Below are 25,186 nucleotides of genomic sequence, written 5' to 3'. Positions count from 1 at the left end.
TTGGATAAGGAAATGCAACATCTGTTGTCTTTAACTTGTGATTCAGGGTTATGTTTGTTCATGGATTTTTTTTGTCCCATGACATTCAGTCCTAGGTTTCATTTTAGGGCACTCCTTTTGATTGCTTTTTCCATTTTTATAAGTGCTTCTCCTTTCCACTTCGCTGTTCAGTGGAGAAGGCCCAGAGACACGGTTCAGATCCATACACAGTGCTTGGAGGGTTCAGTGCCAGCTCCTGTAATGCTTTGTTCTAACAAAGATTTCTTGTGTCCTTGGGAGCTTTCCTCCAAAGACAGAGATCCAGAGCTGGGTACTTGAATAAGAAACAAATGCAGTCAAGAAGGACATGAACGTAGAGGTCTCTCATCAGCAAGATGCCCTGAGTAATCTGGCTTGACATTAAAAAGCAATATTTAGCATACACTCTTTTTTTAATCTTGAAAAAAAAGATGTTTAAATATTTACTCAAAGAAAGTAAAGCTCCAGGTAATGATAGGGTCCATCCCTGTAGAAGGCAGTGACAGCAGTCCCAGGATTTCATTTTGTTTATCTGAAAGTCATGCCCTACTTTCTGAACTTCTTGGAGCCTCCACCAGCAGCCATGGGGAAAAAATGAAAAGCAAAATTATAGAGCATAAGATTTTAAATAATAAAAATCTTTTAATGTTAAAGAAATCAGATCTGTGCCAGAAATGCCTTCATGCTCTACCTGTTTTAGATATAATTCTGCTTCTGATTTTGTGGGAACCCATTAATGCTGCTTACCCTGTCATCCTCACATCTGTAGTCATCATGGGCTACAGTGCTTTTAATTTCAGAAACTTTTAGAAAGCTCTCGCAAACAAATTTAGCAGAAGTAAGTTGCACTACTTGTTAGTATGTTGTACTACGTGTCACAGCCCCTACAATGTCTGGCCTCTTTCTCCAAAACAAAATGTGCTTTCTCCAAACTATAAAATCCCAGCTTTTATGTAAAAGAGGAAAAAAAAAAAAAACCCAAACCAACCAGCCAAAAAACCCTATCAGCTCTCCTCGTGCCTGGTCCCTCCAGGCTTCCTGGTAGCAGTGACTGTTTTTAATTGCTACTCAATACGCATCTTTTCTGCTGTGAATTACAGGGAATTGAGCTGAAAGCCATCACACCTATTTTTCAAACATGAGTAAAGGCTACACTTCAGTGAGGCTGCAGATGTGTTTATTAATTATCATTCTGGAAGAAGATTTAATGAATGAGAGCCCAGAAAGTTCTCAATATGAGATATGCAGCTTAAAATAGGTATAATTGGCATGCTGGTTTTAAAACACACCATTTTAACTGCTGGGGTGTCCCTCTGAGCTCTGACACTGTCCCAGCCACCTCACCTGGCTCCTCTCCGTTGTGCTGGCCCCGAGGAGCCACTAACCATGCCAGTATGCACAGGGACCGTTGGCCTCTTTGCAAGCGCCTTTCCTGCCAAGCCGAGCACGGCTGGTGTCTTCCAGTGTCTACTCGGAAGGACTGAGCACTGTCAGCACAAGCGTCCGCTTTTTTGCCCCAGTACAAACACCCGACTTCCTTTGCTTTGCTAGCCTGAGAAGCTCCTCATCCACGGTGAACAAGCTTTCTGTTTGTGCCTGTTCGCTTACTCGGTTATTTTCAAGAGAGTGGAAACATTGCCTGAGCAAGGAGTCAGAAACTTGGTACCAAAATAACGCCATGGCAGCGATATGTCCGCGATCGCATCTAGAGCAATTTTGTTTCTTGTTATCGCTCTCTGCACTGCACGGTGAGAAGTTCAGGTTTAGGCTCCGTGTTCATTTTGGTGAGATTACCGAACGTGTTGCGGACATTTCGGCACCAGGCAGTAGCCTGGACAGCGTGCACGTTTCCCAACAGTTGCCGAAGAGCAGTGAGTTAGTTACTACCACACGAAGGCAGGCTGGAGGTGCTGAGCAGCACAGAGCCGTCACCGTGCCCTGTAGATCTGCTCCCGGCAGCCTGCCTGCCGCAGAGGCGCCTTCGCACCCGTGCATGGCTGCAGCTGCAACGTCTGCACCCGTGCTGTTGCTTTATCATAATCATGTTACAAACTTGATGTGGAAGTGTAAGAGACTGTGGCTAAGCCTTATACTCAAAATCCCCAAACTATAGGTAGTTTTGTATCCCAAGCATGTTCCAATCTTTGTCTTTGGGCCAGTTTCGTCTCCATGAAGACGCCAGAGCTAAACATCCCTAAAGCTTTGGAGGCATTTGAAAGTGAGCAGTTTGGCTGCTGTCCATTGCATAAAGCTCAGTTGTATTTTCAGAGTGTTGTTAAGTTGTTCCCTGCACCTACAAGGAACAGGTTTCAAAACAAAACCACGTCTCTCTGATTGCTTACAGATACACTTCTTATTATAGCTGGAGATGTTACTGTTGAGATAAGTTGTCCACTTAGATGTGGAATGAGAAAATGAGAGGTTTGTTTATGTTAGGACAAAAGGGTTCGCTTAGTAAGCTTTGCGTGTTTAGCAATATTGATCTTTAGCAAATTGCTTCATCTGCTCTTCATTACCTGCTCTGCACGCTGCTATTTCAGCAGCAAAGCCAAGTGCTGATCTCCCTGTGCTACTGAGCTAGAAAAACCTGTGGGTGCTGTGCTGGCAGGGGTGGGCACCAGTGGAGCAGGTTGGTTTTGAAGCCCCTGCCCCCAGGTAGTGGTTCAAAGCTGAGTCGGGTTTGACTGTGTAACTCCTGTTGTCCTGCATTTAGCACTGCTGCAAGTGAAGGAAAACGTGTGCCATAGATCGATGCTGAGTTATCGGTTATCAGCCACATGGATTCAGAATCAGCCAAAAGCCTGTGTTAAAAACTAAGTGCTGCCGACTCGTATCAGAAAGGGTTTAACTCTGTGTTCACACTAATTTTGTTGGCGATTGCGTAGCAGCAGCTGATCTTGTGCTATGTAATCACTGCACAGGAATAACCCTTTCTAAATGATGGGCTCCCATCCAGAGATCCAGCCTGCGTGTAGTGACCCGTGGCCATTTGGGGATGTGTTTGCGTGGCTCCCAGTGCTGGGGGCAATTCCTGCAGAGCAGCTGATAGGAGCAGGGCCTCTCCATCAGAAGAGCGGCTCTGTGGAGAGGAGGAGCTCAAAATATTCTTGTTTCCCCTGTTATCTTCCTTTCTTGCCTCAAATTCCCCGGCAGGGCTCTACAGCATGTCGCGCTCATGTTTGCAGCGATTCTGCAAGCACTCTGACCTCGCTGCCTGATGCGGGACAACCTAGAAACAAGGTGTATGCGCCAGAGCAAGGGCCTTTCGAATGCAAACTGGCTGCCCAAAAAGCAGCTGTGGAGCCCTGATGAAATGTTGGCTTTTCATTGCGAGTTATATAGATCAAAGAATAATTAACTGTGTAAACACATCTAATACATAAATAGAAAAAGGCGGTTTTCGTTGAAGTGGCAGGTTTATAGTGTATGTCTAACAACATGGAGAACAACAGCCCCTGAGTTAACACAGCTGACCTAGTACTCTATAAACCAATTTCAGGCAGGACTGATACCGCCTGCTGCTGAGTGTTCAGCAAATATTAACTCAACGACGCGAGGCGGGCTGGGTCACAGCTGGGCACCGGGTGCTGGTGCTGCTGTGCTGCAGGGCTGCTGTGGGGTCGGCCCCTTCGGGGGGTCCCCACAGGCCCACTGGGACCCCTGTCTGCTGCGGGCACTGGGGAGGCAGGTCAGAGGAGGGTCACCCACTGTGCCAGGAGGTGATGGAGGGGGGTGATCCACCCTTCCTGGGAGCCATCTGGGGGGGTCACCCATCGCCCCTGAGAGGTGATGTCCGGAGGAACCATCACTTCTGAGAGGTGATCCGGGGGGCGACCCACCGCACCCCCCTGGGAAGCAACCTGGGGTGGTGACCCCCTGGCCTGGGAGACGATCCTTTGAGGGGGACCCCCGGATGCCCCCCCCCACCGCCCTCGGGGCGCCCGCGGCTGCAGCGCTCGGCAGCCCCCCGCGGGGTCCCCGGTGCCGGGTGGGGTGCGGCGGGGCCGGGGAGTCCCGGCGGGGTCCCCGCGGCGGGCGGGGCGTGCCGCGGCGGGGGCGGCCACGCTCCTCCCCCGTGGGCGGTGGCGGCGGCGGGGCCGCGGCGATTTTAGGCGGCGTCGGCGGCGGGCCCGGGCTGTGCCGGGATGTCGTGGGGGACCGCGGTGGTGGCGCTGGCCGCGCTGCTCTGCGCCGCCCCGCCGCCGGGTCCCTGTGGCGGCGGGGTGGCGGCGGCGGCGGCCGTGGTGTGGACAGCCTGGCTGAACGTGTCGTGGGAGGACGGCGCGGACCGCAACCGGAGCGGCTGGGAGGCGAGCGAGAGCGGCCTGTACGGGCAGGACTCGCCGCTGCAGGCGGCCGCGGGTCTGCTGGTGCTGCCCGACGGCCGCGACTCCTTCAACGCCTGCAGCTCCCTCACCAACTTCAGCGGGGCCCCCCCGCCCGGCGGCGGCAGCTCCCCGGGCTGGCTCGCCCTCATCCAGCGCGGCGGCGGCTGCTCCTTCGCCGACAAGATCCGCCTGGCCGCCCAGCGCGGCGCCGCCGCCGCCGTCATCTACAACTACCGCGGCACCGGCAACGAGGTGCTGCCCATGTCCCACCACGGTGAGCGGCCGCCGGCTTGCGGGGAGCGGGGGAGCCTCGGGCAGAGCAGGGTCCGTGCGCCGGGAGCTGCCCCTTGCCGTCTCTCAGCAGGGTGCGGGACCAGGGCACGGCTCGGGTTAACCCCCAGCTGGTTCAGCCCTCGCTGAACGTACCCGGCTTTGATGCTCAGCGAGAGACTGGAATTTCTTTCCGAGTCTCCTGCACAAGGAGAGTGTCTGCCTGGACAAGCCGGTCCTGGTCAGGGCGCTGCTGTTGTTGGATTTTCTCTGATTAATGAGTAACGACGTCTGATAGCTGGGGCTGCTGGCGTGGGCTGCGGGCGAGCAGGTGGCTGCCTGAGCTCCCTGGCCTGGGTGGGCTGGGCACGGGCTGCGGGTGTGCGTGGGGTGAAGGTGGGAATAGTGTCTCCAGTTTGGTTGGGTTTCTAGCATGACCAGGTAGCTGCTCAGAGCTGAGGGATGCTGGGCTTTTTTAAAGTCTGTGGAGTGGATTTGGGCCCTGAAATAGGCTGGGTTTCCACACTCAGACACAGGTTTTCCCCATGTCCTGCACACTAACCAGCTCAGAAACAGGCAGAGCATGAGACTCTTCCATAGGTAACTTTTCACCAGCAAAATGCCACTTCCGATACAGGTGGCTTGAGCCCTTTAAAGGTTGTTTCCATTTTGCAGAGGCTGATGACAGAGCCTCTCTTCTCTCGCTATAGAAAGCCTCCTGCTTGCCAGCAGCGTTTTTGTTTTCAGAACTGCCCATCTTTCACATGAAGAATGAGATTGGGCTGTATTTCAGCCCAGTGTTTCCTGAGAGGCAGCCCTGGGCTGGGAGCTGTGTGGTAGCCTTCTGGTGACAGCTCGCGCAGGCGCCCTGTCTGTGGTGGGGCAGGGTGAGCTGGCTTTGGCGGCTCTGTCCAGCCCTTTGCTGTTGGATTGCTGTGCACACACCTCACGGGTGTGTTGGTATTCTGCTGAGTGGCACTGTTTCTGGAGAGAAATAGAACAGTGAAAATGAATAGTGAGGCTTAAAGCTTTGACTGGTTAGAAAAATAATTATATCCTTGCAGCACCCCCCTTAGAAGGGGTGGAGAGGATTTCTGTCTGTTAGCGGTGGAGGTGAGTGGTCTGGTGAGACAAGGAAACAGTAGCTGCCTCTGGAGGTTTGTTGAATGCAATCTTAATGAGCTGTATGACTGTCTGTACTCTGCTTTAAGAAGTTAAAACATACAATCTGGATGGGCTCTGGCCTTTCTGAGGCAGAGCTTTCTTAGGGAATCACATCAGCTGCTGGCAAATGCTATCGAGATCTGGCTATCGCTGGGCAAGTTCCTCCTGCTGAACTGACAGTAGCATCCCTGCCGTGAGCCCTGTTCACTGTGTGCCTGCCTAATCCTGCAGCTCTCAGAGCATCTCCTTTGGCACTGCTGACCTGGGTAGGTCCCTGCTGAACCTGTTCTTGGTATATGTGCTCCTGGCCCTTCCTCCATCCTGGCTGCTGGGAGACCTACAGCATCTTAATCTTGCTAGGAGCCGTCTCTTGAAATGAGCCATCTGCTCTCTGCAGGGTCTGCTCCAAGAGGAGCTCCCTCCTTTCCCATGCTGTCCTTAAGCTTTCTGCTGAGGGATTTATGTCAGAGTGGCTCTAGCTGTCCTGATTATCCTGCATGATGGGTTACACGCTTGAGGGCATGTTGAAACTTCCCAGCTGAACTGTAGACAAACAGGACAGGGACTTCTTGGAGAAGACAACTTCTGCAAACTGCTTATTTCATCTGTGTGACCCCTCCTTGCTATGTCCTAGCACAATTACAGGGCTAAGCTTGTCGCTGCTGTTATTTATTCCTTGTCCTTGTTTCAGTCTCTCACTTTCTCTCCTATTCCACCCTCCCTTTTCTTCCTCTTTGGACTTGAATTATCTTTTTCTATTGTCACGGTTGTCTGTGAGTCCCTGTTCTCACCTCTTTCCACAGCGCTGCTCTTCCTTCTGCTCACAGGGCTTTGATGGCATGCTGTGCTTGGGCCACCCTCGCCCTGTGCCTGTGCTGGGAGCCAGCACTCTCCAGCCAAACTGGGCAAACGTTGCAGACTTGCAACACAGCACGGCCAAGAGGAAGCAAGCTACAAGTAATCAGCCTCAGTTTTGCAAAGCACAGGATATTCCTTGTATAATGCTGATGAGGTGTAGTGCTGTAGGCTGAGCTCAGACTTTGAACTGTGTTTTGGGATGGGTCTCTGCTTCTGGCCTCCAGTGGTGGCACTGGATGCTCTAACTCCCGTGAAGGTAGCCCTGCTCATGAAGGAATGGTTTTTGTGCAACTACAGCTCCTGCCATTGCTGTAATGGCCGTAGCTGTGCTAACAGTGACTTCACAGTCTGGGTTTCCTAATTGGCTTCATTTCTGCTTTTAACTGGGCCAACATACGTCGTCAAGTGAAAGCAAACACAGCTGAGCAGTTCCTCCAAGCTGAGGCAGTGGGAAGTAGCAGGAGGTGGCTTTGCTGGGGCGAGGGGGAGCGAAGCCTCAGGGCTTTCCCATCTCCTGACATGCCTGGACTAGCATCTCCTGCCTGCGCTGCAGCGGTGCGGAGGGCTCTGCTCTGCAGCGGGCATGGGAGCTGTCGGCTGCCCGGCAGAGAAGGCAGATCCCTGTGGGTGGGTGCTGATAAAATATATGGCACAACGTGCTTTTATTTGCAGAACTTTGGTAGCAACAGAACACAAAGTTACTAACAGAAGCTTATCTAAAAGTACAGTGGTGCCTTTTTCTGGGGCTGTAGAGCTTGGCTTTTGAAGCAACTTTCTTGCTTAGAGACTTAAATGTGCCTGTACTTGACAGCAGTGTTTGTCCTGGTCATCCTGCTTCCAGAGTCTTCTTTCCGTACAATCATAGTGTTTAGTCTGAATTCTTTATTGCTTATATCAGTGCTCTGTGTGGAAACTTTTTGGTGTGCCAACTTTAAAAAAAAAAACAAACCAAACCAAAACAAACCACCCTGGCAATAAAAGCAACAGAATGCAATAAATAGCCAAATCAGGTATGATCAAATCCTGCCTCATCCCCTCTAACACATAGAACGTCAAGGATTTAATGGAGTCCAAAGTAATATTTACTTTGTACTTTTATAAGCACAGAACCATATCAATTAGCAAACTTGAGTTTTAATAGCGCTCATTTTAAGAAGATGGTACCGCTCTGTGGCAGGCTGAGCCAGGTTTCAAAGTACAGTTCTGTGTGCTTATAATTGCACCTCTCTGTAATGTATATTGACCTTCTGAAAAAGACATTTGATTGGAGAAAAACAGCAGCATGTGGGGGAAAAGCACAACAAGAGTTGGTTTGTTTTTAAAGGTGGACCTTGACTTAAGATAGAACCAGGCTGTTAGGTGGCTTTTGGTGTCAGGGTATGGTGGTAACCGTGGGAAGTGTTCCCTGCAGCCGGTAAAGAAGGATTCTTGAGAGGTCAGAAAGCTCTTGTGATAATTTTCTTTGGTTTCTCTCTTGTTGTGCGTCTCAAGGCTAGACTTACACATCACCTGATCTGCAGAGGGCTTAATCTGGGGGAACACAGCTAAATAATTCTGGCTAAAACAGTAACAGTGTGTCTCGGGCTAACAAGATCTGGTTCAAGTGTAAACTTGCATCAGTGGGTGAAAGGGGAAGGAAAGGTTAAATATGTAGCACTGCCACTTAACTTGTTCTGCAGGATTTTCACTGAGGGGAAGGCCGATCTCCATATGCTTAGAGGAAACAGTCTATGGCAAAAGTGTATAATTGTGCTCTGCTCCAACTTTGCATGAGGCATGATCTTTAGAAACCAGCTAAAACTTTGCCATGATATTAAAAGGCTGATGTGACCTGTAAAACTGTTCTGGTTAAAGACCGAGACAGAATAGTGATGCTGAGGCAGGTGTGCTGATGCGTTGTAAATGTTGTGTAAACAGCGTGCCTCTCCTTTGCAGTGAGTGAAGACTTGCGATGAGCATGTCTGAGCTGAGGAATGAGGATGCGAGGTCTAACTTGTGACACTTACTCTCCCATGTTCCCTGGCCATGGCCGGGTGAGCCTCTGCAGATTATTTAGTCCTTCCTACCAGTAGCTCCTTATTGAGAAGAAACTTGAAGGGACCCACTGTGCCTGGATCGTATTTGCAGCCCGTAGTGCCTGGAGTTTGTAGCTCTTTGAATCTGAGAATAGCTGTTTGATGTGTATGTGCTGCTGCGTTGTCTTTATGTGCTCAGTTCTCCTGGCTGCCTGGTTTAGAGTAAGTTAATGTCACAGCTATAGTGGCATTCAGATAACTGACCATGGTACAAGGAGTCTGGCTGATGACCCTGATCACCCACCTGCAGGGTACGGTGGGGGTTCAATAGTGAGTTGGGGTTGCCCAGAGCACAGAGGTCTGTGAGCCAAGCATGAGAGGCACTGAGAAGCAGGATAGACTGACTGGTGCTACTGGCAACTTCTGATCCCTGCCCTTGCTCTTTTTGGTCTAATTTAGGTACCTTTGTGCCATGGAAAACTGCAGGGTAGGCACCAACCCTTAGACAGCCTGGAGCAGGTCTGTGAAGTGCCTTTGCTCTTTGGGTTTACTGGGCTGCTGAAGTGTGAAAGGACCAAATAAAATCCTAAGTGACAGCTTAGGTAGCAGCAGCTTCATTGTGTGGGACATAAGGCCCTAAAACAATGACAGGGCTCATTTGCCTCCAGTCTTGAATGTGCCGGTGAGCAAACAGCAGTCGGGCTCAGCACTGTTCCCCACTGTATCAGATGTGACCTGTTGTCTTTCTGCAGACAGTTGCCTTCTCGCTTACACTGTGCTGACTTAAGTTATTTTATCATTAGCACTCTCAAACCTGTTTCCAGTGAGCACTTAGCTACTACCAGTATGTTGAGCGCAAGGGATATTAGCTGTGAGCTCAATCTCATTTGAAGAGGGTGAGCAACGTATTTACTAAATCAAAACTGCTGAAAGCTGTTTAGTAAATTCACTGAAGAATTTTCATTAGGGAATGTTGATCACTGTCTCTCCAGGGGGTTTTAGATGCTGTTTGCTAGTTTGAAAGATGATACTTTCCTCTTGCAAGTGCCACTGACCAAGCAGCATGTGAAGAGAGCTGTCCTACAGATCTCATTCATCTCAGCGCCCTTAATAAGCCTGCTCTCTTGGATGCTGTTTTAAAGGATGATTTCATGTTCTAAATGTTCTAAGATTTGGGGCCTGGCAGCATTTATGCAAGTCTCAAAGGCTCAGAAGCAAAAAAAAAAAAAAAGGCTGGTAACTGTTGGTTTCACTTGGCAGATAATAACTTTTAACACTGTTTAAACTAAATAGAATGCAAGTTGGTTTCCATCTCCAGTATCCCCTCAGGACACATAGAAACTCATGTCATGTAAAACTACGTTTGGTCTTGATGTGTTCCTTTAGATGCTCAGCCTGTTTGGTAAAAGTTTCCCCACGCTTCCTAATGTGGAAATCTTCCTTATCCACAGTAACTGCTGGGTGACCAATCTGGAGGCCAACCTCACTGAAGAGTCTCCCTAGACAAACATGGGTGGTAGTTCCCAAGCAGTGTAGTCCCATTAATAAATGTAGTGTTGGCAAGGAGCATATGGAGGTGTGGGCTTCCAGGCAAAGACAGCTGTGGGCATGAATTCTCCAAAATAGAGGGTTTTTTTGTGCAGCACAACCACCAGTTAGCAAGGGGTTTCTCTTCTTCCATCTCTTCTGTCCTCACCATGATGAGGATCTTTTAAGGCACGCTCTCATCTTTAAATTTCTCTGTAATGCTCCCCCCGCCCTCCTTTTTTTTAGTTTTCATTTTAGAGCTCTGGCTATTGCTTCCTACTCCTGCCAATTTTGCAACTTTTTTGCGCGTCTTGCTGTTGAGTGTTTACCTCTGTACTTTGAAAGACTTGTGTGTTGAGGAGGAAGAGATCAGGCATAGTGCCAGCTGCCAAGTAAAGCAAGCTGAAAGTAGATTTCATTAAGCTTAGGTGATAGTGTGAGCAAGAAGACAGTTAAATCAAAAAGCTGGAGTCATAAGGGGCTGTTGCTTTAAATAACTGTAAAGTAGCCTTTAGGAAGTGAGCGATTCTTTTATCTTGGTGCCAGGTAATGTTTGGGGTGGAGAGCATGCAGAGCAGGAGAAAGGGGAGGGACAAGCCTACCTAAATGTCTGCTTACCCAGGCTTAAATTGCTCGTGGAACTATGAGTTCAGTCTCCCTCCATTCTTGTAGAGCTTATCGCAGGGCAATAAAGGTCTGAGGATGCTTCCTCTGACAGCGTCTGCGATGGAGGATGAGTGCCTGTATAGGTGCTGCTGGGTCAGATCTGTGTTCCCGATTAGACTTGGCCTTGTGCATGTGGATGAGACCAATCGTACCTTTTGGGTTTTTATCACTACTGTACCATTGATGAGAGCAGAGCTAGCGTGCAGGCGTCTGCTTTCACAGTACTTCTCTGAGGCTGGGTATAGCCCTCGCGGCCGCAGCGTGGTGTGGTGCTGAGACACAGTGGCTTTTGTGTGCAGTGCTGGCCTTTCATCCGAGGTGAATTGCATCATGTCCGTAATATCAGCTCAGTCTGTGTACACTGTTAGTTTATTTTCTCTTCTACTGTTACAGATAACAGTAGACCTGTACCAGCCTGTTTGATAACCACCAGAAATCTCCCCTTTCTTACTATTTCAATAGAGAGAGAGAAGCAATATTCAAAATGTCGTGTCTTACACTTTTTCAAAACCTGAAAGATGGTATATTAAATATTCTTCTTACATGCCTGAAGAGCCAGGTGTACTAATCTGGTAGGAAACTGTTGGAGAGTCAACTGACGGTGTCTTTCATGTTAAAGTACAGGAGGTGGCTTGATCTCCTGATGCCTTTTTGCTGACGTTGGGGGTTGGAGGGATGCCAGGGCAATACTACTGGCTCCTTTGACTAAGGCTGAAGGCACAGCTAGTGCTGATCTTCTGTGCTGCAAGCACTATATCATGCAGATAAAAGCAAAGATCCAGCCACCATCTGACCAAGACCAGGGTTTGTATTTCATCTCCCTGAAGAGTCTTCAGATAGTGATTCTTCTGTGGTTAAGGAGAGCCTATCCTTTCCTTGAGAAACTTCAGAGAAACTCTGAAGTCTGCTTTCTGCTCTTCTTTTTGTACATGAAGCAATCAAAATCAAAAGTAGTTTCTTCCTTTCTGCTTTTTCTGAGCACGTGGCTTACGTGGTTGTCAGCTGGGGCTTTCTATAGCTGCGGAAAGGAGGTGTGATGGGTTATTGCTGTGGTACTTTGAACAGTTCTTGTGTGACTGCATTCTCTGAAGACTTCTCTGCAAGATCATGCAAGATCTTTAAAAATAAAATCCTTCATCCTGTAGTAGTTCTCTGGCAGAACCTACTCAGCTGTAGCAGAATGCCAGCAGCCTTTAATCTGTTAATAATTGCATCCTTCATTTCTCAGTCCTCTTAAGGCATTCAGAGAAGACAGTTCATTGGTTGTCTGCTGAATTGCTGTTTAATTCCTTTGTAAAAAGAAAAAAAAAAGGGTTATCCTTTTTTTAAAAGAAATAAAATTCTGAGTTTATCTGGACTCACTCTGTCACTGGTATTAACTTCCAATCAGCTAGCCATGGCTAGCCTGTCAGAAAACCCCTTTTACACAGGGAAAGATAATGTTTAACTTCCAGATAGAATTACTGTACTCTTTCCTTTCCTTCCCCTTCCAGTGACTTCTGTGAAATTGTTTCTCTTCAATATTAAAAACCCAGTGGAATCCGAAGGAAAATTTAGTGTTGGTTGGGTGTTAGGTTCAAATATATTTGAAATGGATTGCTGATACCCACAGACAGGCCTTGGTCTTGGTGGTATACCCGAGTGAAGCAAGGGTTAGGCAAGCCGCAGGGTGAGCTGTCCTGGTCCTTGGGGAGAGGAAGCCGGGGCTGTGCCGCGGCAGATGCGCTGGTTGCACAAGGCGCTTTATGGACAGAGTGAAATAATACTGGCAAAACCCTGGGTGCTTGATTTCACTCTGCTTAAAGATGATGCAAAACTTCAGACTTTCAGGAAGGGGGGAAAAAATTACAGAATCTGAAACGTTGGAGCTTGTGTGCGGCGTGCTAGCTTTCTCCTTGTTCTGAAATAACTTACCTACTTATAATGTTTTATACCTTTGTTCTTAAAAATGCCTACAAAACTATTGCCTTCTTCAAGTGTTTTGTCCAAACTGTGTTGTAGCTAAGTCCGCTCCCAAAGGGGAAAGGGTCCCATCATGTTGTTTTACAGCCTGTTTTTGGTAAATGGTGGCAAACACATTAGAGGGGTTTGGCTTTTGCTATCCGAGAAAATAAAGATCTATCGAATTTTCCCCAGCTTACACTGAGGCCTTTAATCTGAAATGAAGGGGTCTTTCATGACTTAACTGAAGGTGAATTTGGTTGGGTTAAAGCAAGTTTAAACAATGCAAAATAGTTCCAATGCCTGAATGAGCTGAGAAACCAATTTTAAGTGAGGCTGAAGGAGCTGACTTGGAGCTGGAGTTCTGGAGTTGGCTTCCATGACATGCCAAGCAGTCAAAGAGCTGGAAGTTAATTATTCACTGCAAAAAGCTTTGCCAGGGCCTCACAAGAGCTGGAAAAACATACACAGTGTTTGTCAGTGTCACCTCAGTGTTGCACAGAGAAAATGTTAAATGTTTCTCTTAGATTAAATTGATGTTCTCTGTGCTGTTAAGGTGAAGTATTGAAGTCAGTGGTAGAGGAGGGGAAGGTGTGCAGAGATGGCAAGTTTTATAACTGAATTTTTTGCTTATGTTTTGAAGGCACCTGATGTTTTCTGTTAGGTACCTTTAAATATTAGACCTTAAAATGGGCTGCACCTGAAAGTAGCATACAGTTGTGAAGCTGGCATTGTGGTTAGCAGACTGAGACACTTTGGTTTTCTTGGTTGTGAAACTCAAGTGGTGAGTAAGAAATGTGGTATTACAATAAAGATTCCTTAAATTCAAATGCTGAAAAAGGTTTCCTTTAAACTTGTTTTCTGCCAGTTAATTAGCTGGGGAACTTAAATAGGGCCTTCATAACTTGAGGGGGTTTTGGTAACAAGCAGAGATTTAAATTACTGGAGGTGCTCTTTTTCCTCCCCTTTCCAGGTTGTGCTTCAGTTTTATTAAATGCACAATGCAAAAGCTACAGTAAGATTAACACAGGGGCAAAGTTTTCTTTTTTCCAACATCTGGAAGAAAAGGCAAAGATCTGAAAGTGCCACAGCAAAGTTGGCTTCAGACTGCTTGGATCTCCGAGGAGGAGCAGCATGCCCCAAACAGCCAGTTTCCTCCTCTTGGGCTGGCTGCTGTGTGTGGAGTGGTTTCAACTTGTAGGAGCCTGCATGGGAGCGTCCAGGAGGCAGGATTTTACCCTGGAAAACACACTGCTATAGTAACACCCTGCTCTCCTCAGGGGAAGATTTGCTTACCAAAGCTGCCTCAGAAGGGATGGCTGCTGTGAAAGCAGCAATGGGTGAAGCTCAGGCAGTGCCCCGTGCTTGTTCTGATGTTCTCGTGCAGCGAGTGGCTTGGCTGCAAGGCTGAAAATGCAGGACACTAGGGATAAATTTTAATTATGGTTAAGGCAGCATTCAACTTTCATCCCAGGTGAGGAAATCTGCCTGTTATGTTTATGCATATAGCTGGCAGCTGTGCTCTTGGAGGGCTGATGGGACCTTCCCATGCTCCCCAGTAGCACAGACTGCAAGTCAAGACCACGAGCAAGCTCAGTGTCACCATCACAAAGTCTCTTTGGGCAGAACTTCCCTGTAAGTCTGCATGCTGTGGCTGTAGTCTGGGCTTTTAAGTCTTACTCTGATGTATTTATTCCACCTGAAGTGCTAGTGTAGCTCCCTTCTGAAGTTTTATTTTCTCTTTCTGTATTATAGAAAGGCTTTAACAGTAGTGAGTTTTGGGGGCTGGGCAGAATACCTTCAGTCATGTAGCCCTCTAATTACTGCAAAACCTGGTGCACTCCTTAATCTCTGAATCTCCTTGAAACTTTGTGAACTTCAGACCACCTGGAAGCTGTATTATAACTGCCTGAAAGGGTGAACAACTTCAACAGGTCCCAACAGAGAATGCTTATTACTGGATGTTAATAATCAATATCTATGGAAAACCAGTTCCCTTTTAATTAAAAAAAAAAAAACTTCACTGTAACACAGGGAGAAACCTGCTCATAGTGTTCCTAGAAGTTGTAATTGTACTTGTTAATATGCTTGGGAAGGAGGTGGTTCCTCTAAGCTGCTAGGGCTTCTCATTCCTTCTCTTGCCTGGGGGAGGAAGGAAAAAAAATTAGGCAAGTCTGAAAATCCCATCTCCTGTGGGAATCGTCTTGCAGCTTTGTTCACCCTAAACACACAGTGACAGCTCTTCTGAGCTGCTTCTGTGGGGAGAGGGTTTATGATGATAGCCGTGCAAGATATGGATGGAGACCATGGAGGCATCAATGCTGTGCTCTAGCATGGATCTGCAATGCAAGTGTTGCTTTGAGGTATGCCATGGAGTGCCACCATACTTAGTGATGGTACCATGTTTGTCTGGGACTTAGTCAAATGCAGTGGCTCAAAGAGATAAAGTTCTGGTTATCCTTTAGGTTGTGTATATGTAATCTGAAGCAGGTAAGTAATGCCTTGCCATACCTTGTTTTGAAGCAGGGGATTTGGTTGGCCCCAAGATCTAATCCTTGCCTCGGTGTTCTTTAGTGCATTAACAGATTGTGATTTTTAGCTAAAAATGACTGCTATTAAGGCATTACTTAGGTTCCATTGCAGCCTGCTAAATATTGTGGGGTGACTGTTCTCCAGGACCTACAATTTGCTTGGTTCAAAACAGACTTATCTGTAGCCCACACAAGAGTAGCACTGGATTACGATAATCCCCTTAATGAATGTGAAAAAGCAGGTATTTACTGTGAAAAAGTTAATGCTCCCTGTTCTGTGCACCTCTTGCACGTTGCACTTCTCTACTGAATTACCAAACCTATAACTTCATGTTTACAGGGAGCAGAGGTGTAATAGCAGACCAAGTGAAGTCTTTGCAGGGCAGAGTTTAATATAGGTATTTGTATTGGTATAAATAGATGCAACTCCACTCTGCATCTAAGTAAACCTGATATAGGAAGGTAAAACTTTGATCCCAGTCATGCACTCTGCTGGTGTGCCAAATGTGCTTGTGTCCCAGCTCTTCCCCCGCCCCAACAAAACATTTTAAGTTCTTGTGCTTAATCTGTGCCAACCTGTATCTGCAAAACAGCATCCTTCAGATTTTGACCAGCGTGCTGCCTTATGATTTGGGAGGTACCTTCTGCAAAACCCCACATCTACAGAGGCGGATTGTATTTGTCTAAAGATTTGAATAACTTTCTCTCTCCAGTTTCACAGGAGATGGGAAAGGAGAGAGGCTGAGAAATGTTTAACCGAACAGGTCTTGCTTCTATTTAGCAATGAGCCCATTATTAGCTAAACAGGCAGCAGCACAACCTCACCTTCTAGCGTCCCTTAAAGATTGTTACAGAAAGCTTTACCTGAATCACAAAAGCTGATGCCTAGGCAAGGAACTTGGGTTTCTGTGAGGTTTTTGCCATGCACAACTAATTGACTTTTGTCTTGCTTTGCTGGAGTCTGAGGGGGAAAAAGCTGCCAGTTCAGGGCAGCTGCTATGCTTGAGACACCTCTGCAGATGTCCCCTCAAATATCTTCTTTCCATTAAGATGCCCAAGCACTGTCAGGAGCCTCTGTCTAGGTTAGTGGTTTCCAGGCCACAATAACATGTTTCAGTATGTGTCATGGTGGGACCTGTCTAGCAGCTCAGGAAGCGTTGGGTGGGGGTGATACTAGCTGGTTTTATTCTAGAAGCAGAGCAGGGGTCCTAACCATGGATTATGGGCAATCTTAGCTTCAGGGTAGTAGGGCATCATTGAATCTCCCCTTGGCAGGTGAAGGAGGCCTTGTTTTCTGCCAGGTAAGGGCGATGCCCCCATGACAGGCCCTGTGTTATGGTGCCAGAGCCTTGTTTATTCCCTGTCCAAAAGGAGCTTCTGAAGTGACTAAACTCCTGTGCTGCTGATAGACAGAAATTAGGTGCAGTTTCTGGATTCCTTTCCCCTCTTGTTGGCACAAAGTATTTGGTTAACTTCATGTGATGTCAGGTTAGCTCACCTGTAATTGTCTTTAGAAATTAATTGTTGGTCCTAAGAGTTTGCATTACAAAATACTGAAGATGGGTGCTGATATATGTCAGTGGGGGTTTGCTCCAAGGAGGGGGGAGTAGTGTGGATGCTGATGGAAATGTCCACTCTCTCATTTCTGCCCTTCTGTCAAAGCTCCCAGCTGACCACTTGCATGTGTTTATCTAAAGCACAACTGAAATTGCGAGAGAAATCTCTGGGGAAAACGTCTTAAAACAGGAAAAGACTTAAAACTGTCATCTAATTACATCCTGGTGAACTGATTAGCCTGAAACTTAAATGGAAGATTTTTTTTTTTCCCCTTTAAGGGTAAAACTTATTCACAACTGATGGCTTAGTAGCTGAAGTGGTTTTGCAGGCTGATGGTGACATTTCATTAACAGGAATCCCTACATTACATCTTGTATTGTGCATAACCACAAGCTATATTTGACTCGTGAGACATGTAGAAGCAAAGGGGAATAAGGCAGAACAAGCTTTCTTGCTTCTTTTTCGCAGGCTTTTTATCTTCTTGTTGTCACAGCCTGTTCTTCTGCGCTGTCTTCCATGCTCACAAAAGTAAGTCTCAGCTTCTGACTTGACCCATGCTTAGTTCTTTACTTGCTCCTAAGATGTGACTGTAGCTTATCTTATAACTGATGTATAAGCCCTAGTTCATCATAAAGGACAGTAGCTACAGTCTGGCTGATTTATTTTTTTTTTTCCCCTCTTCTCTGTGTGATCTACTTCTCATTACATGGAGCTTTCTGAATAAAAGATTAGTCACACTGAGGAGAGCTGCTAGACATCATGCTTAGCCATCTTGGATCAAAGGCATTACGTGAACAAGCTGGAAAACTAATAAGCGCTTTCTCAAATGAGAGCCTTTGTGGTTTTACACCAATTCTAGTTTTTTGATAGCTGAGAGTTGGAGGTTTCTATGAATGGAGGGGAAAAAAAATTGGTCTCCCCATTAAGAAATGTTTGGCTGGGAGGTTAGCTAAAAATAGCACTTCTGTAACAGCCTCTATTCCTTCACCATGCAATAGCTGTTATGAGTGTTGTGCAGCTGATGGTTTTATGCAGTGAGATTCCTGACCAGCTAGTCTTTGAATCCATTATTCTTGTATTTAGTTTAGAAAGAGGCCAGTGACAATTTACTTGTCTCCCTTTCTCCCTTTTTTCTCCCTCTTAAGACCCTCTCTGTTATATTGGGACTGCCATAAGTTCCTGCAAATAGTATCAAGTGTCCTCAAGCCCTTGCTTGTCACTGAAATGAAGCAGCTTTGTTCTGGTCTGTACTTGGTGACCAGAGTTGCTTGAAATTTCTTCCTACCATAAACCCCTTGGTTCCTCTGATGGCTTGTCATGATGTTCAACTGAGTAAATGAAATCTGTTGTTAAATCCTGGATGGAGTTTACCATCTGCCACCAACTGTTCAAAAGCCAAGCACACCTCAATATTTGCTTCCCTCTGAATTTGCATTAGAAACCCACAACAACATTTATAGTTCACAAACAAATTTCACTCAAACATTCCTCAATTGCTTCTGAAACTACTGAAGCAAAGGCTGATCTATGGCTCTGATTGCCCAGTGTCTGGGGAAGTACTCAACAGTACTGTCAAATTTAGAAAAGAGGTGTGAAGAAGTAGCAGCTGAGCAGGGCGGGAGTCATATCCATTACAGGAAGGGTCCCTAAGACACCAGCTGTGTACCTGGCATTGCTGAGCTCCTGGAGATACCGCAATCCCTAGGGACCTCGCTTGGATTTATTTTTAACTTCATGTAGTTCAAAGGCATGTTAAAATGTAAATTGACGAAGTATTGAGTCTACAATAATGACAATGCATGTCCTATATGTGAGTGAGGAGTGCTATGAAGAGGAATTAATTCTAAATAAGGTTCACTTATGCAGCTCATAGGTAACTGGATGTATCTTTCAGCTGAACAGGCACATGGAGATGACACTTACTCCATCAGCTCATGTTGAATCTGCAAATGCTAGTTAGAAACTTTCCAGGCTGTTCTTTAGCACTTGAACTGGGACATCTAAGACAATGACTTTTATACAACACCTGGGAGCTGAGCATGGATATTCCCTTTCTCCTTTGCAGGTGCTGAAAGCATCGTTGCAATTATGATTGGCAACGTGAAAGGCATGGAGATCTTGCACCTGATTGAGAGTGGCATGAAAGTGTCTATGGTTATTGAAGTGGGGAAAAAGCACGGTTCTTGGATGGATCAATACTCCATCTTCTTCATCTCGATGGCCTTTTTCATTGTCACAGCAGCAACCATGAGCTACTTTATTTTTTATTCTGCTCGGAGACTCAGGATCGCAAGGGCACTATCCAGAAATCAGGTGAGTTTGCATGTGCCATTGCTTTTTTTTATACCCCTGAGCCTTCATGCTGTGGATCTTGAGGGCGCAATACTCGTTGAGCTCCAAAATTACTGAATTTGTTCCTTCCACAGGAAGGAAAGAGTGTGATCTTTGAAATGCTAAGAGATATATCTTTAAACAGCTTAAAACTTTCCAAAGAAACAGAAAAAAGTAAACTGTCTGGAGAAGGCAGCTGATCGTGTTTAGTTAACTTTGTCTCCTACAAGTTTTACTCCCTGAACTGCAGTGCAGCCGTAATGGTGATGTATTGGAGGCGGTGAGAGAGCTAAACTGCTTTTAGCTGACCCTCACACTTCCCACGCAGCACTGCCTTTGTGCTAGCTGTAACGTGAGACACGACTGCAAATGCATCTGCAAAACCATGCATGACTTTGGCCGCCTTTCTGTAGACCACAAGTTGAAGAAGTGCTGCTTGTTGAAAGCTGCTTTCTGCCTGAGAGCTTTCTGAGAATTGCAGTGACAGCCTCAATTAGGAGTTGACAAAAAGGACTGTTAAATTGTGTTCTTTTTAAACCCCAGGTAGGGAGTTGCTAATGAGTTAAGTTTCCAAGTAACTCTCTTGTGTTCAATAATCTGATAGAACTAATGCTTACAGCTTCTTCAGTCTGATCAGGCCTGCCTTATACCTGCTACTTCAGGGCTTAAGTAAAAACCTTAAAAGTGAGAATAAAGTCCTGGCATGACATCTGTCAAAGGTGATGGGCAGCAGCAGGAACAAGATGTCAGTGGCTCAGATGTGAGTACTTACTTCAGCCTTGCTCTTACAGCTGTGTTGCAAAGAAGACCATTGGTGTTTGCAGTACTTCTTGCAGGAGCTACCTGAACTCTGAAAGAAGAGTTTTTAGAGTCCTCTCCTACAGACAGCAATAGCATGAGCATCTCACTGTAGCTGGGCTCGTAGTATGTGAAATATCTCTGGATCAGTGGTTAGTTAAGGAAGTGGCAGACTTCTCTGCTGTTGTGGGAGACCTGCTCTACTGATCTTCGCTGCTGTCCTGGAGATTTCAGGCCCCTTGAGCAAGATCCTTCTGAAACAAGCTGATGAGCTAGAAGTTGGACACAGGTCTTGAAATTCAGGCCAGTTTCAGGCTTCTGCAACATTTCAGGGCTGGCTTCTTTAAAATGTTAACATGCAGAACCATCGTTATTCTTGGCAGGCAGAGAGACTAGCTAGGGTGAATGACGGCAATATTCCTGGAGTTGAATGCTGGGTTCAAATATTGGCCAGAGTTGAACGCTGGGTTCTCTCTACTAATCACAGAACCTAACTCAGTCCAGTTTGTGTTCTGAAATCCTGTTGTCTATAATCTTGTGGATGATGGTCAACTGGCTATATCATTACTGAGACTAGAGATCTAACAGTGAGATGAAACTGTATTTGTGCCTTGTCTAAGCTGTGTCTGCCTCAACTTCTGGCCTAAGCATCCTCTAAGTGCTTTGTTTTAGCCTGTTTGCATGTTCTGGTGTTATGCCACACCTGGAAGTGGTGTGAGGATGCTATTGTATCCTCATGTATTCCCTCCTGTAAGGGAACAAGGATACAATAAGGGAATAGTTGAAAGAGCAGTGTTGGCAGTTCTCATCTGCCTATGAGATGTAGCATTGCCTCTCCGGGATGCCATATGGAGTTGTCTCTGTCGTACCTTTCATGAGGGATGCCATGGAGCTCTAACTTTACGCTGTCCTCTTGCTGACATCTCTGGACAGAGATGCCCAGTCTCCTGCTGATGGATTCCCTCTTTCATTCCCTGCCATCTACCCTAGTATGAGAACTCTGTTCCAAGCGAAACAAACCTGGGCAGGAAAAACTGGGTGCCCTAGAAGCTGGTCTGCAAAAGACACTGTTTATCAAATCACATGAAAATTTTCCCTCCTTTGAAGGTGTTTAACAGAGCAGTTGTGGAAGTCCAGCTCTATTCTGAGCTATCAGGCTTTCAACAAGCTACAAATGTTATTAATGCCTCAGTGGTAGACAGTACTGGGAAAATCCAGTCTGCTTGGCTAGCAGCTTCACAAACTGTTTCTATCTGGGGCTCCTTGTGCACAAGGGAGTTTACTGTAGATTGAAAAATAACATTGATAAATGATGTGCCAGTTCCACATGATTTCAGCTGAACTGAAATTAAGGAGCCTTTAAAAGTGCTTTATAAACTCTTAAGAATAGAAGAAAGCTTCTCTGCTATCAGGGGGTAAAAATGTACTGTTTTGTAAAAATGAAACTCAAGACAATCCAGAATTGTTTTCAATTGTTTTTATACCATAGCATCTAAAAACTGACCTCACAATGATTAGATAAGCAAAGAATAACAAGAAAGTTCTTGTTAGTGAAGGTGAATTACTAAAAGGTGATGCTATAGTGTTCCCTCTTAGCCAGCTGATTGGATTTTCAGTGTATATCCATGGCTTCATGAAATACTGAATATTAGTCAAACAACTGATCAGCTTGCATGCTTTCCTGTCTGTCATTCAGCCCTTTGGAAACTCAGATTGCCTGGACTTCAGTCTGTTATGGGGTGGAGTAAAGGAGTGTGTTTTGTCTCCTTTATTGCACAGAAGTTGAAGGGTTATACATTCTTTTGGGAGGTCTCTTTCGGAAACAGTCAAGTGTGTTGATAGTTTGTTAACAAATTTTTCCTCTTTCAGAAATGAGCTGCTATTCTGAATGCATCCCTTTACCCAGTGTTACTACTCTTCAAAATATCTGTCTGCTTTTTTGACCTTCCCTGTGGGATTATATTGCTATTTTGTGAGAAGTCTTTTAAAGTCTGCCTACCACTTGAACCAAAATGAACGCTTCTGAATTGCTCTACAGAGTGCTATGATGAGCTAATTGTGATATGTGATAATGGTGCTCTGCAGCTTGTCTCTTGTATGTTCAGGTTCCTGAATATTTGGCTTGTTCTTGTGGGCTGAGCCATAGCCCCAGGAGAGCTTTCACCCTGGACTGAAAAGAGCGATGAAGCTTGAGTCTTGCTTGCTTTCTAAGGGGTAGAACAGAAAGAAGGGAGACCACTTTCTAGATGCGTTGTCTCTTCTGCAAAGGCTTCTTGAAAACAAGAGCCTGGCTAGATATGCGTTTCATTCATGCATGAGACTAGTAGTAGCCCCTGCTTGAATTGGATGGCTTCCAGGTATTGGCATATTGGCAACATGTTTTTCCTTTTCTTTTGGATTGAGAAAAATCTTCAGACTTCAGTGCTTGCTGAAGCAATCTCTTGCTTTATAGATAGTCAGGCTGTTCGGTACCGTTAAACTTTGCTGTTTGCCAGTACAGTTTCTATACTTCTTGGTATGACTACTTGCTGCTTCTGGTGAAGGCACCTTTTTCTGGATGCCTTGATCACATATAACCCAGGTTTTAAATGTGTTCTCCTCTCCAGGCTTTTGTTGAAGGCAGCAGCTGCCTCTCACTTAGCTTGAGCAGGAATTGCATACAAGTCCCTAATGTAAAACTGTGCAAAGGATTTCTTTAAAAAGTTGAGTGACTATTGAGAAGAGCCAGCCATGTTGTCTTGTGGTCCAAGCAAAAATATAAGTTTAGTAGCACATCTGTGCTGACTGTGAGTTAAAATAGAGTAGCTTTTTCCTCATGAGCCAGCTAGCTCATGGGGAAACTGTTTATAACCTGCTAGTTCTTATCTGAATGCATATTTTCTCCTGGGCTTGAAATTCAAGTCCCCACCCCTGTGATCTCTTACTGCATCGTGAGATCTGTGAGCAAGAAGGTAGAAAAACAAGGTAAGTGTGGTAGGTGGCTTGCTACCTTTCCAGTCAGCGGAGCACTGGCAAATTCAGTTCCTCAATATATTAACCTTTCTTAATAAAGCAAAATGGTCAGTGATGTTATCTGTGGCCTGGTTTCTAATTTAAGCTCAAGTCTTTCCTTCCATTGATTTCATAAAGATTAGATGTTGCAGCTGAGAAATGACCTAATTAATGGCTTTGGAGGAGGTCAGTTGCTCAACTTTCCACAAAGCAAAACTGTTTTCATGGCAGTAGCTACCTGTGGGGAAGAACTTCCTTAGCTTACAGGAGAAAAGCAGGAGTTCCTGACTTCCTTAGAGCTTGTTGGTCTGCATTGCCATGACTTGTGCTCGCAGGGTGCCAGCAAGGCACCCTTATGCAGAAAGGGACGGAGACAAAACTGACAGCATTGGACTAGGGAAGACTGAGGACTAAGTAACAGCAAACCTAATTTTCCCAGTTAGGTACCCCTCTACTTCAACATGCCAGAGCCTGGATAGGAGCCGGGACCTGACTTGTTTGTAATATCTTGATTCTTTTTTTTTTTTTTCCCCTGCCTCAACTTAGCAATTTTTTTCTAGAGTTGCTGGGTTGGGGCTTTTAGACTTGTAACATCATTAGCATTTAATGTTTGCTTGAAACTCTTGGCTTCACAAAATGCTTTGACATTCCAAGCTAGAGTATCCTGGATCTCCTGGTAGGCTATTCAATAAAAAGCTTCCTCTTGCAACCTTTCTCTATCCCCCCCCCCCAGAGGGGTGTTCTACTGTACCTACCAAATCAACATTAAAGGTGACTTTGCCATTGGTGCATTTCATGAAGAGCAGTTAAACCTGTGCCCAGGCAAAACTTAACATATTGTTTCAGTAAATTATTAACAATACAGCCAGTTGGGTCCTGTCTAATATGTTTGGCCTGACATTAGATGTGTAGATCAGATACTGTATGAGGGAGTACATTCCTAGGAAGTTTAGTTTTCAATTAATAACAAGTAGCGGTGACAGATAGTTGTGGCTGCATATGAGAAGTACTAATACTGCTGCATTCCTGCTCTGTTGATGTTACCACATTTGCTGCCGAAACTTTCGGGGGCCTCAGTGTTACTGAGATGAGTATGTGTCTGCTTCTCTGTGGCTTCAGCCTGAAACATTGACAAGGGGAACATCATTCTGAAGTGAACCTTGAGTGACATACAGAAACATATATTGATGTCTTCAGCAGAAGAACTTTACAAGCTTCAAAGAAAACTTGACTAGTTCTTGTTCCTAAAAAATATACCTGAAAACTTGTTTGCATCCTTCACCTTTAGATTGTATGTATCTCTTCCTTGATAGTTGTTAATAGCTATCAACTATTAAACTCCTAAAAGCATGCACATTGATACTATATCTTAGGACCCCAAAACAATGCCAATACACAAGTAGGTCATTTTGCACCAAAACTGTTTTGACAGGATCCCAGCAGACCATATAAATCAACTTGTTTGTCATTAACTGCTTCAGCACAGGGAATCGTATGCAGATGTGAATTACCAGTTCTTGCTGAGTTTGTTAGGTGTCAGCAGCAGCCCTCCACCCACGTGTTCCTTCTGTACTTGTGCCACCAGCACTGCACCTTCATCCCAGAAAAGAATCTTGCAACTGAACTAAAATGCATAAGGGGAGGTAATGCTGGAAAGCTATAACAGTGCAGAGTTCCTGCACTGATCAGATGAACTGGGAAGAGGATGTTTGGTTAGCTGCAGAACTTCAGTCTAGTCTGTCCCTAAGGTAAGTGCTGTGTTGGGATGGCACTGCCAGAGCTGCCTGATACGCCTCCATGTCCTGAGGCAGTAAGTGCACCTGGGAGGGAGATGACAGTCATACTCTTTTGTGTTAGTGGAACAGCACCAACCTGTGACCTTTAAACAGAGATGTTGGCTGCTGTGCCAGTTAAATGCTTTGCAGTGACAGCTGGACAGCAACAGTTGCCAGGCAAGCTGGGCTTCTGCTGTCTGCTCATCTCTGCCCTGCTACCCTGACAGCAGCAAGCAAATTATTGCATGAAGGGGAATGCTTCTTCCTCTGCTTTCATTAAAGCTGCCTTGTAATCCACCTGGGGCTAATAATTTATTTGTTTCACACCTTGTGTTATGGGGAGGGGGAGAAATAGCTCTGAGCCCTTTTTTTTCCCCTTTGTGTGTGTTACTTTGAACCAATATTGAGATAAAACT

At 45.8% G+C, this 25,186-nt stretch overlaps 1 protein-coding gene across 2 annotated transcripts in view; it reads left to right on the top strand.

The window, feature by feature from the left end:
* RNF128 (ring finger protein 128) overlaps nucleotides 1-25,186 on the top strand; it is a 42,790-nt gene that overhangs the window by 9,701 nt on the left and 7,903 nt on the right. The window contains exons 1-2 of one of the 2 annotated variants that reach the window (XM_068412006.1): nucleotides 4,164-4,620; nucleotides 18,941-19,188. In XM_068412006.1, the coding sequence (XP_068268107.1) occupies nucleotides 4,164-4,620; nucleotides 18,941-19,188 (705 nt within the window). Of the gene's footprint in view, nucleotides 1-4,163; nucleotides 4,621-18,940; nucleotides 19,189-25,186 lie in introns of those variants that run through there. The other variant, XM_068412007.1, reaches the window with a different exon arrangement.

This window comes from Nyctibius grandis, chromosome 13, assembly GCF_013368605.1.
Source record: "Nyctibius grandis isolate bNycGra1 chromosome 13, bNycGra1.pri, whole genome shotgun sequence".
In the NCBI taxonomy this organism is placed as follows: Eukaryota; Metazoa; Chordata; class Aves; order Nyctibiiformes; family Nyctibiidae; genus Nyctibius; species Nyctibius grandis.
The sequence above is the reverse complement of the archived record's forward strand: the minus strand, read 5'-3'. Positions and strand labels throughout refer to the sequence as shown.